This window comes from Balaenoptera acutorostrata, chromosome 13 (assembly GCF_949987535.1).
Source record: "Balaenoptera acutorostrata chromosome 13, mBalAcu1.1, whole genome shotgun sequence".
NCBI lineage: Eukaryota > Metazoa > Chordata > Mammalia > Artiodactyla > Balaenopteridae > Balaenoptera > Balaenoptera acutorostrata.
In genome coordinates this window covers 65789424-65800822 of record NC_080076.1, presented here as the reverse complement: position 1 = coordinate 65800822, position 11399 = coordinate 65789424, and the positions used below count along the sequence as shown (strand labels likewise).

The following is an 11399-nucleotide window of genomic DNA, read 5'->3' as shown; positions in this document are numbered from 1 at the left end:
GGGTGGGGGAGATGGCTCTGCCCCGCTCGGTGCTCTAGTTCCTGGGGGATGGGGTCCCCAGTGCTCCGCACACTCACATCCTCCAGCCGCCCGCTCAGATCCATCTGTGTGCGTCTGTGCCCCAGGTAGCGGGAGACCCAGGCTGGGGGAGCGGGTGGTGCCCCACCTTGTCTCGTGGAGCACCTGAGCACAACAATCGGTGGGCTTGGCACCCACCAGAGATGCACAAGGGCACGAAGGTCCTTCCAAGGGTGGGAACAGAGAGGCCCAGAGTGAATTCTGAGCGCTGGGCATGGCGCTGTCGAAGTGCCTTTATGGTGGCGGGAGAGTGAGGAGTGGGGTCCCCCCCAAAGCTGTGAGGGCTCCAGTCTTGAGGGCTGCCCTGAGGAAGCCACGTGCGCTCCGGGGAGGCGGAGCTGGGTGCAGCAGTGCAGCCAGACTCTCCAGGGGCCTCCTTCTGCGCGCTGGGGAGAAAACCTCCGAAACAGCGCTTGCTTCAGGCAAAACTCTGAAGATGCTGGGGCGGGGGATGAGTGAGCCTCCGAACGCAAGGTGCCGGGGGAAGCGCTGGGATGCATCCCAGTGCCCACGTGGGACTCAGCACGGGGCCCGCAGAGAGAAGCAAAGGCTGCAGCCCGGTCTTCACCCAGGATGGGCGGCTGCCTCGGCTCCATCCCGTCCCTGCCGCCTCCTCTCCTCAGCTAGACTTCTAGTCCCCGTACCTCGCGGAGGCCGGTCAAAGCCGAGCCTCGGTTTTAGGGCCCGTAAAGTGGTCTCATCCTAGTTCCCCCTTCGCTGCCAAGCGGCGCAGCGAAATGCGGGTCTTGTCTTCAGCCCATGTCCCAGGCGGAGGGGCACGCCGCGCCCTAAGGAGGCAGAGCCCGAGCAGCGCACGACCCCCGGCAGCGCCCAGCCCTTCCGGCCCGCGCGGGCCGGCGCCCAGCCGGGCCTCCTACCTCGCACTCCCGGAGGTGCGGCCGGCAGGGGGAGTGAGGCGGAAGGGAGCCGCGGCCGCTCCAGGTGAGGGATGAGGACTTCCCGCAGGCGGCGGCGCGCGTGGACGCGGTGTGCGGGGCGTCGCGGGACCAGAGGGCGCGAGCTCCGTCTGGGCAGCGGGGGCACTGTGGGTGGGGTGGCGGCGGGCGGTGAGGAGAGCGGCGGATCGGCCCTGGGAGGGACGGAGGGAGGGTCCGAGGAGCTCACCCCGGAGGCTCAGGAGGCGGCGACTCCGCAGCGTTCGGGCCTCTTTGGGCCCCTGCAGTTGGATTCCAGCAGGGACCGGGCGTTGACAGAGGGGTTCGGGGTCTGCAATTGCTCGGGTGAGTAGCTGCAGCCGGGGAAGCAGGGTTGCCAGTCCCAGGCGGAGCGGCGTGGGGGTGCCCTGACCTTCTCCAACGCTCTCTCGACCAGAATTGGCCCACTGGCCCACGCCACAGCGTCCTTTCTTCTCCCGCGCTTTTCCCCACCTAGCCTGGCCTCCCAGATCCCAGCTCAGGCATGAAGGGGTTAATGAGGGGCTGGGAGGACCCCGTCTCCTGTCTACCACCTCAGACTCCGAGGGCCAGGGACCTCAGGACAGTGCCCCAGGAGGCTGACCCTGCGACTCCAGAAGCCCCAGGGTTTTTCACTTTCATTTCTCCTTTCTCAACATTGGTGTCTGCCTCAGACTGGGCACCTGCCCACTGTCTTCAGGTGTTCGCCCAGGTATACAAGGAAGGCTCCCCAGGTGCACAGGACACAACCACGGGCACCCCCACATGCCAGGACAGCATACATCCCAGATGGCATACAACCACACGCACCCCATGCACCCACCTGCAGGTTGGATGAGACCACCAGCAAGAGGTACCCATGGTGACCACCCTGCACGCCTCTCTAGGTGCAGACCCTCAGCACGGGCTCCCCTCCTGCAGCACCACCACGACCTGCCCCCACCAACTCCCCTGCCAGCCGGGCTCTCCCTCCACCAGGAGCATCTCCGCCTGGGGTCCTGGAGGCCTGAGGCTGGCCCTGCTCAGTGAGGAGGGACAGGGACCTCAAGCCTGGCTGCTCTCAACATCACACCACTCCCTGGACCTGCTCCTGGGCCCCACAGATCACTGTCACTGTCACAGCCCCACACGGCCACTCAGGGTGGGGGGCACACCCTGGCAACAGCTTCCCTTTTCTGGCATGGTCCACAAAGCTGCAGCCACAGCCTAGGGGGTGGGGCGGGGCTCACTGTACTTGAGGTCACACGCACCCACCCCCGTCACACAGCAGGGTCCACATGCTCACCGACTTGACTCCAGCCTTGTATCTTTCCTGGACCTCAGGCCCGGGAGCCAGGCGTTTCCCGCTGGAGCCCACTCCCAGGTCCCCAGTTTCTGGGCCTTCCTGCCTCAGAGCCAGCATCCCCTCCAGCCTGGGATCTGAGGCCCTGGGACTGTAAAAACCCTGAGAGAGGCTGCTGCCTCCCACCCCCATCCAGGCAAGCGCAGGCAAAGCAACAGAGGCCTTGGAAATGGAGGCCTGACTGCCAGAGCCTCAGTGCAGGGCCAGAGAGGATCCTGGGAGCAGGGAGGCCTGGCGCCCTGCTGCGGATACTCTGGACTGGAAGGCCATGGATGCCCTGAACTGGGCAGAGAGGCCTCAGATGCAGTAGGTGTGCGGAAGTGCAGGCCAAGTCAGGTCTTAGCGTCCAGGATGCCTGGGCCTGAAGGCCCAACTGGGCAGCAGGGCCTTCCCAGGCGGGCAGGCTGGCTGTGGGGTGGGTGGTGAGCGAGGGGCAGCATACGACCCGGCCGGCGGCCTGAATTCCTGCGACGTGTCCTCGGCTCCCTCGGCCAGTCCAGGCCCCGCCCCCGGCCCTCCCTGCACCCGGCCGGTGCGCGGGGAGGTCGGAGGAGCGGGCACTGCCCACCCTCCGGATGTATAAGCGTCCTGGCCAGAGGCGGGCGGTGCGCGCGGGTGCGCGTGACGCTCGGGCTCCCGGGCTGCTTGGCCTGGGCGGCGTCCCTCTGCTCAGGGTCCCCAGCCACGACAGTGAGCTGACCGAAGAGGGCTGGGGGCCGCTTGCTGGGCTGGGTCCTGTCCCTGAGCACCGAGGAAAGGACGACGCCGTGGCCCTGGGGCTGTCCGCCTGTGGCCAGTGCCGGAGCCCGGACTGCCCTCTCCTCACCCAGGTGCAGGGGCAGCCGGGGAAGAGGAGGAGGGAGGAGCCGAGGGCAGGGGCAGGGCCGGTGCCCCGCTGCTACGGGCTGGGGCTGGGTGCTCCCAGCGTCCCCACCTCCCCTTGGGGGCTGGGGAAGCTGATGGCTTCGCTGTACAGAGGGAACCCAGGCCTCGGGGAGCAGCAGGATGTCCAAGGGGTGCTGGTCATGGAGGCCCCTGGGAGCAGAGGCAAGGGACCCGGACCTTGAAAAGCAGGAGGGCCCACACCCCCAGGGCTCCCAACCCATCAGGGCCCCTCGGCTGCCACCAGCCCAGAGTGGGGGGCCGTGACGCCATAATCCCCTGGGCCCACGGCCGGCGGCTGTGAGTGGCACCGCAGGCCCCCGCCCCCGGGGCCCGAGGGCTGGGCTGGCCTCGGTGGGGCCGGGTGCACGCAGTCGGAGGCGGCGCCGGTCAGGCCGCCGGGCGCCTATGGACGCACGGAGCCCGCTGTCTCCCCGGGCCAGCGCGTTCAGCATTGCCTCTCTGGTTGCAGCAGAGGCCGCAGAGCACACCGCTCGCCTGGGCCCCAGGTTCTCCGACCGGGTGAAGCTTCGCAGGCTGCTGGGATCCCCGGCAGGGATGCACTTCAGCACCGTCACCAGGGACATGGAAGGTGAGCCTCCTGCTGCATCTACACGGACCCACCCGCCAGATCCCCTGCCCCCGCTGCCATGGGGCCCAAGCAAAGAGGGTTGGCAGGATCCGGGCAAAGAGCGGGTGGAGGGAGCTCTGGCGGGGTGAGTTCCAGGCTTCTAGCTTGGACTCTAGGGTGGAGAGGAAGGGGAGCATCCTGCCCAAATTCTGTGCCCCCGTCCAGCCTGGGGACCCTCCAGCCTGGGGACCCCGCTGCAGAGACCCGCACGCAGCTAGACACAGGAGCAGAAGAGGGCGAGGGGAGGCTGGGAGGACAGGAAAGAAGGACCAGAGAAAGGCGGTGGCAGAGGGGTCGTGAGCTGAGAGAGGCGGGAGGAAAGGAGAGGAGCGTGAGATTGTCAGGGGACACGGAAAAGGGGGGGAGGGCAGCAGGAGAAAAAGAAATTGAGAAAAGGAGAGAAAACAGAAAACCGAAAAGAAGAAAGATGAAAAGGAAATGAAGAGGGCAAGAACGAAAGAGAAGAAAGTGGAGGAAAATTTACGAAAGAAAGTTGAGTCATAAAAAAAGAAAAAGAAAGAGTTCAGTTTTTATTCAAAAAAAAAAAGAGTTAAAAGCCATGAATAACAGAGAGACGCATGCAGAAAGGAGGGGGACAGGCAGACTGAAAAGAAAGACAAAGCGCTGAGGGGCTAGCAGGAAAAAGAGGAAGAGGCAGAAAATAAAACAGAAATAAGGAGACGCGAGAGAGATACTGGAAGGAGGAAAGAGGATGCGGAGGGGAGACTTGAACGAGGAAGACAAAGGTAAGGAAATAACAAATTGCAAAGAGCCCGGAGAGAGAAGTGCAACGCGGGAGGGCGGCAGAGCGAGGGGCGGCCGGCGGGAGCTCGCTCCGGGGAGCCGGTCCGGGCGGTCGGGGGGCCGGGAGGAGGCGGGGGCGGGGAGGGGGCTGGGGGAGGCCATTGTCTCGGCGGGGGCGGGGGCGCGGGGCGGGGCGGGGCGGGGCGGCTCCGCGGGCGGCGGCGTGGGGCGGCGCGGCCCGGGGCGCAGCGCGCGCCCGCCACTCGGCCCGGGGCGCGGGGCAGCGCTCACCTCGGCGGGGCGGCGCGGCCCGCGGGTCATGATCTCCGCGGTGTCCAGCCCGTGGCTCACGCAGCTCTCACACTTCTGCGACGTTGCAGCCTTCACGGCCAGCAGCCTGAGCGGCCTGGGGGCGGCGGGGGGCTTCCCGGGCGCCGCGTCGCCGGGCGCCGACCCGTACGGCCCGCGCGAGCCCCCGCCGCCGCGCTACGAGCCGTGCACCGCCGCCGCCCCCGGCGCCCCGGGCCCGCCGCACGCCTACCCGTTCGCGCCGGCCGCCGGGGCCGCCACCACCGCTGCTGCCGAGCCTGAGGGCCCCGGGGCCAGCTGCACGGCCGCCGCCAAGGCGCCGGTGAAGAAGAACGCGAAGGTGGCCAGCGTGAGCGTGCAGCTGGAGATGAAGGCACTGTGGGACGAGTTCAACCAGCTGGGCACCGAGATGATCGTCACCAAGGCCGGCAGGTCAGGGTGCCCCTCCCTAGCCGCGCGCCTCGGTCCGACGCACGCGAGCGGGGCCGGCAAGCGGGGTGGGGGCGCGGCCGGCTCCTCTGCTCCCGGGTCCCGGCTCCGGCGACAGCCGCCTGGCGCGCGGGCGGTGGGGCCGGCGGAGGAGCGCGGCCGCCCGGGTGCACCCTCAGCCCCAGGACGCCGGCGCCTGAAGCAGGGGCCGGCTCAGCTCGCCGGGCCCTCCCAGGGGCCTCACCAACTGGCAGATCCCAGTGGATCCCAACTTTTCAGAGGAACTGCCTTCTTTGGTTCCCTAGTTCAGTCCATCCGGGCTAGATAGAGGCGCAGCCCGGCCATGGGGCAATGGTCTGGAACGTTGTAGGAGAGAGTTAAGACCCTTCAAAACTGTGCTGTGTTTCAGGGGAGTTTGCTATCCAGTCTTCTCAGGCCTACGTCTCGGGCGATGGTGGGGCCTGGCTCTGCTGCTGGGGCCGCCGCCTTCAATTGGCCTGTGTTTGTTTTAAGGGCCCAGAGAGAAGGGGAACAAGTTTTGCGATGCAACCAATTTGACCAGCAGACAAAGGCGGGTGCTGGTCTGTGTCTAGTGTACACAGGAGACACCAGCTCTGGGTCCACACAGCCAAGGGGAGCTCAGGGCCTATTTGCAGAGCCTGCTCGTGGTTTCTCTTTCCGTGCCGCGGTGTCCGCCCTGGGAGCCTGGGGCCTGTGCCCAGCTCCAGATCAGGGGTCTTCTCCAGGCTCTCCTGCTGGCCCTGGGCACTTGACCTCCCCCTGCCACCCCATGAGGACTGTGCCCCAGCCTCCGGCCCAGTCCAGCCCAGCAAGGGCCTCAGCGGGGCCAGGCTCGCCCCAGAAGCCAGCATTCTGCAGCCCTCTCCGGCCTGCAGAGGCAAGGGCAGGGGTGGCAGGCTTGTCCAGGAGGGCTGGCATCTGTTTTCTGCCCACCGCCCGCAAGGAGTTGCCTGTGAGGGGAAGCTGCAGGACCAGCAGGTGGGGGCCTCATGCTGTCCTCCAGGGCCCAGCGGCCCACACTCAGGGCAAGGCCGGCCCATGGCCAGTGGCCAGGGTAGGAGCCACAGAATGTCCTTTCCAGAGCCCGGGTCAGTCACCGAGTCGGAGCCCAGGGGAGGGGAGAGTTAGGGGACCCCAAGGACACAAGCCAAGTCAGCCCTGAGTAGCTGCGTCTTTGGGAACTTGCGTGTGTCCCCGAGGAAGGTGGGGAGACTCCAGCACTGGGTGGGAGGCAGGGCCTCAGAGTCGGGACTGTGGACTTCAAGGCTCAGCCTCACTGGAGGGACTGGGGAGCAGCCGCAGATCCAGCCGAAAGGGCGACTGGGACTCCTCAGAATCACACGGTCGGCCTCGCTTTCACTTTGTTCGAGCCGGGAGCTTAGGGCGGTTGATTAGATCGAGCAGGGGAGGCCTGGCTGAGGGCCGAGGATCCCGGGGGCCGGTGCTACTGCCGGCTGAGGCTAGCTCGGGATGGGACGGCTGGATCGGCAGTTGCTAGGCTGGGTCTACACGGGCAAAGTTGGCGGAAGAAGCCAAAGGCCTGTGTTCAAGAGTGGAAGCTTGGCTCGAGCACTGAGTTCGCCATTGTTGTGTTTCTAAAAAGGGGGCAGGGGGCTGTCCTGCCGTCCACTCGCCCTCGGCTGGGCAGGGGCCTGGTCGGGTTAGTCAAGCAGACGAGTGAGGGGAGATGCGACGAGGGGCCTCCCCACCCAGCACAGCGGCCGGCCGGCGGGGAGGCCACGTCCTGGGCTGGTGGAGGCGGGCCGCCTGCCCTCCCCCACCTGAGGTGACCGAGGTCCCACCGCCCCCAGGCGCATGTTCCCCACCTTCCAAGTGAAGCTCTTCGGCATGGACCCCATGGCCGACTACATGCTCCTCATGGACTTCGTGCCAGTGGACGACAAGCGCTACCGGTGAGCGCCCAGCCGGGCCTGGAGGGCGGTGGGTCCCTGCCTGGCCAGGCTGGTGAGGGTGGGTGGCCCAGGACAGTAGTGACCGGTGCCCCCTCCCCACTCCTGCCAGACCCCAGACCCACATGCCCCACCCCCAGCAGTTCTGGGGAGTGGCCCTCAGGGGGTCATGCAGGCTGGGCCCCCACCGGCTGGCCCCTCGCACACAGCCCCTGCATTTTCCGTGTCCCCCTTTCCCGGGAGGTGAGCGCCGGCACCCCGTCCCTTCCCCCACCCCCCGGGAACGCTGGGCTCCAGAGCTGGCAGGAAAGGTGGGGTGGCCAGGAGAGATTATGCAGGGCGGGCCTGGCCACCCGGACAATTAACAGCAATTAATAAAGAGAACCTGGTCCGCCCTGCGCCCTAGGCCGCCGGCGTGGCCCAATCTGGGCTCCCGCGGCGCCGGCGACACAGGAGGCCCAGAGCAGCGACCCGCATGCTGCGAAATGTGGCGCCAGGGCCCGGCTTCCTCCCTCTGGTCGCTTCCTGCCGCTTGTGTATCAGGACGGGGAGTTTTCTCTTTCCTCACATTGCCCCTGGAAAAGCTCCCTGTTCACCTGTGGGAACCGCATCAGAGGCACCTTCGGGGTTCCCTCAGCAAGGCCCTCACCCCACCATGCTGTGGCCCCTGCCCCGGCGTCCCAGGTACGCCTTCCACAGCTCGTCCTGGCTGGTGGCTGGGAAGGCAGACCCCGCCACGCCTGGCCGCGTACACTACCACCCCGACTCACCGGCCAAGGGGGCACAGTGGATGAAGCAAATCGTCTCCTTCGACAAGCTCAAGCTGACTAACAACCTGCTGGACGACAATGGCCATGTGAGCGACCCCCTCCAGGCTACCGCCCTGTCCCCCAGCAGGCCCTCGGGAGTCCCTGCTGACTGGAGCCAGAGGCAGAGCTTGGGCAGCTTGGGTGTGGATGAGGGACAGGCCGAGGAGAGCCAGCCCTCCGGTCGGTCAGGGGCTCAGGGACTGGTGGGTCACACTGCTTCCCTCGCCCCACTCCTTGTGTTTGGCTGGAGGCTTTTTAACTGGAAAGGATGGGGCCGTGCGGGGTGGGGGGTGAGGGCAGCAGCCTTTGGAATCCAGGCGGTGATGCCCCACGGCCCAGCCTCCTTTTGGGAGCTCAGGGTTCTGCCGAGTTGTCTGGAAGCTCACTGCCCGTCCAGACCTTGGCTGGTTTCCTAGCTCGGCCCTCACCACCTTTCTTCCAGATTATTCTCAACTCCATGCACAGATACCAGCCACGCTTCCACGTGGTCTATGTGGACCCGCGCAAAGACAGCGAGAAATACGCTGAGGAGAACTTCAAAACCTTTGTGTTTGAAGAGACACGCTTCACTGCGGTCACTGCCTACCAGAACCACCGGGTGAGGCCCGGGGTGGCCCGGTCAACACTTCTGGGCAGGGGTGCAATTTTCAGTTGCTGCCTGGGGGACAGAAGGTTCCATTCCTGGAAACCCCACTCTATGGAGCCCCACCCCCAGAGCCTCAGGCAGCCCCCCCCCCCTCTGCTGCAGGCGGGACCAGCCTCCTATCAGGTTGACCTCTCAAGCGGGAACTGTCACTGTGGCCTGAAAGTTTGTTTTCCAAACCATTCCGGAAACTCCCCATCAGGGGCCTGATGCGCGGTTTACCCAGATTCCTAGGGTGCCCCTCCACTCCGGACCACAGCGGGGTGGGGGGTGGAAGTGACTACATTCCCATCCCAGCCGGGGGCACAGGGTCTCTATCGTAATCACTTGGGACGGAAAAGACAGGTTCCTTAGCGAGAAAGGGGTCTCCCCAGCACCCCTGCCCCAGGAGAGAGGCACAACCCCTGCGGGGGAGGGAGCAGTTGTAGCCAGGCATTTCTGGTCAGCCGAGAGTAGAGGGGCCCTTCCTGAGTTGGGGGGGGGCTCTCCTAACGCTCCCCGCCCCTCCACCGAGGTCCGTTGGCCCCAAGAGCAGGGGCTGGAGCCGGGTGCTCAGTGCCCGCTTCCCTGCAGATTACCCAGCTCAAGATCGCCAGTAACCCTTTCGCCAAAGGCTTCCGAGACTGCGACCCCGAGGACTGGTGAGTGTCCCCCGAGGAGAAGGCGAGCGCGCGGGCGCCTGGCCGGGCGCCCCCTGACCCGCCGCCCACCTCCCTCCCGCAGGCCCCGGAACCATCGGCCCGGCGCGCTGCCGCTGATGAGCGCCTTTGCGCGCTCGCGGAACCCCGTGGCCTCCCCCACACAGCCCAACGGCGCGGAGAAAGGTAGGGCCGGGGTCGTGGGATCTGGGCAGACGGCCGCGCCCGGCCTCGCCCGCGCCGCAGGGGCGCTCGCGGCCTTCGCGCGCCGGTTGCACAACGGCCGCGGCGGCGGGCAAGCGCGCACTCGCCCGCCCGGCCCGACGGCTGCGCCTGCCCGCCCCGCCCGCCGTCCCAGTGGAGGGCGCGGGCCCCCGGGGAGGGCCGGGGGCTGGGCAGGGGCGCGGGGCGGGGGCGGGCGCGCTCTCGCGGGCCTCTCCGCGGCTCAGCCCTCGGCCCTCCCCACAGAGGCGGCCGAGGCCCGGCGAGAATTCGAGCGCGACGCGGGCGGCCCGGCCGTGCTCGGGGACCCGGCGCACCCGCCGCAGCTGCTGGCGCGGGTGCTGAGCCCCGCGCTGCCCGGAGCCGGCGTCCCGCTGCCCGGCGCGCCCGGAGGCCGGCCCAGCCCCCCGCACCCCGAGCTGCGCCTGGAGGCGCCAGGCGCGTCGGAGCCGCTGCACCACCACCCCTACAAGTACCCGGCCACAGCCTACGACCACTACCTCGGGGCCAAGAGCCGGCCAGCTCCCTACCCGCTGCCGGGCCTGCGCGGCCACGGCTTCCACGCGCACCCGCACGCGCACGCGCATCCGCACCACCACCCCGCTGTGAGCCCCGCAGCCGCCGCCGCGGCCGCCGCCGCCGCGGCCGCCGCCAGCATGTACTCATCGGCTGGGGCCGCGCCGCCTGGCTCTTACGACTACTGCCCCAGATAATGCGGGCGCCCGCCTGGGGGTCCGGTCCACCTAGCCCGGGGCCACCGGAGGCCCCCTTCCCGGGCCTCCAAGCCGTGGGGCCTCCATCCGCCAGCCCCAGAGCTGTCCAAGGACCTGGTTCCCTGGCCCCCTGGCCCCAGGGCCACCGCGGGTCACTCCTCGGCCCCGAGGGCCCCGGGTCCGCACCGCCAGTGCCAAAGTGCGCGGTTCGCGCCGGAAGGAAGTGATATTTATTGTTCTCCGCGAGACCGCGACGTCCCCCGGCCCGGCTGGCAGTTGCAGTGTATACGACCCGAGAACCCGTCTGCAGGCGGTGTAGATACTTGTAGATATTTGTAGATAACTGTAGATACCGCGCCGGCGCCGCCTTGATAAACGGTTTCGCCTCTTTTGGAAGCTGCCTGAGTGTCCATTTCTTTGCGTCCAGTCACATCGCGCGGGGTATCTCGGGGAGAGCGAGTCCGGGCTGAGCCGGGGACTCGGGGTCTCCCTGCAGCCGGTTCCTGGGCGGGGCGGGGGGCCCCTGAGGTGCGCTCCGAGCCCCTCCTCCCAGCCCCCTCCCGGCCACGCCTCCCTGCGTCCTCTCCCCGCCCCTCCCAGCCCGGCCCGCGCGCCCCTCCCCCACTGCCACCGTGTGGCCCCAGGTGTGCATCCGGCCTTGTTAAATTCCTCACTTGGCGGTTGTCCCTTTTCTAGGACTTGGGCCCTCACCCCTGGCCTGTTTTCAGGCCGGTGCCTGTCCTGTGTGTTTTTCCACGGAAGCTGGTATAACGGTCTTGGTCATGCAGGACAGGACACTGTCCGTTGGGGGCTGGGAAGGGGAGAAGCCCTGACTCTTATCGGAAAGACAAAAACAGGTAGTTCTGCTCTTGTAGCATTTCCCTGGCTGGCCCTGGCTCAGGCCTGCGTTTTCCCCTGTTTATTGACTTTATTTGCTGTGAAGGTCCCCACGGAGTGACCTGGACGGGGCCACAATGACAGTGGTCATGAGTCATCTTGAAACCTGCCTGTGAAGCATTTTTCCCAAGCCAGGTGGTGAGGGACCTATTAGCTCAACAACAGGGATGGGGCCAGAGGAACTCTTTGATCCCTCCCTTCCTGAGTCCGGGCAGGA

General features: G+C 67.1%; 1 protein-coding gene across 2 annotated transcripts; it reads left to right on the top strand.

Annotated features, from left to right (window-relative positions):
- The first annotated feature begins 4259 nt into the window (after positions 1-4259).
- On the top strand, positions 4260-10652 carry TBX1 (T-box transcription factor 1). Of its 2 annotated transcripts, XM_057526814.1 has the most exons (8): positions 4260-4593; positions 4972-5332; positions 7162-7263; positions 7945-8116; positions 8512-8667; positions 9286-9353; positions 9436-9536; positions 9819-10652. In XM_057526814.1, the coding sequence occupies exons 1-8, from the start codon at positions 4560-4562 to the stop codon at positions 10283-10285; spliced, it is 1461 nt and encodes a 486-aa protein (XP_057382797.1). In that variant the 5' UTR covers positions 4260-4559; the 3' UTR covers positions 10286-10652. The 2 variants fall into 2 exon arrangements, with proteins under 2 accessions (XP_057382797.1, XP_057382796.1); XM_057526813.1 differs by lacking the exon at positions 4260-4593 and having other exon boundaries at positions 4873-5332.
- The last annotated feature ends 747 nt before the right edge of the window (positions 10653-11399 follow it).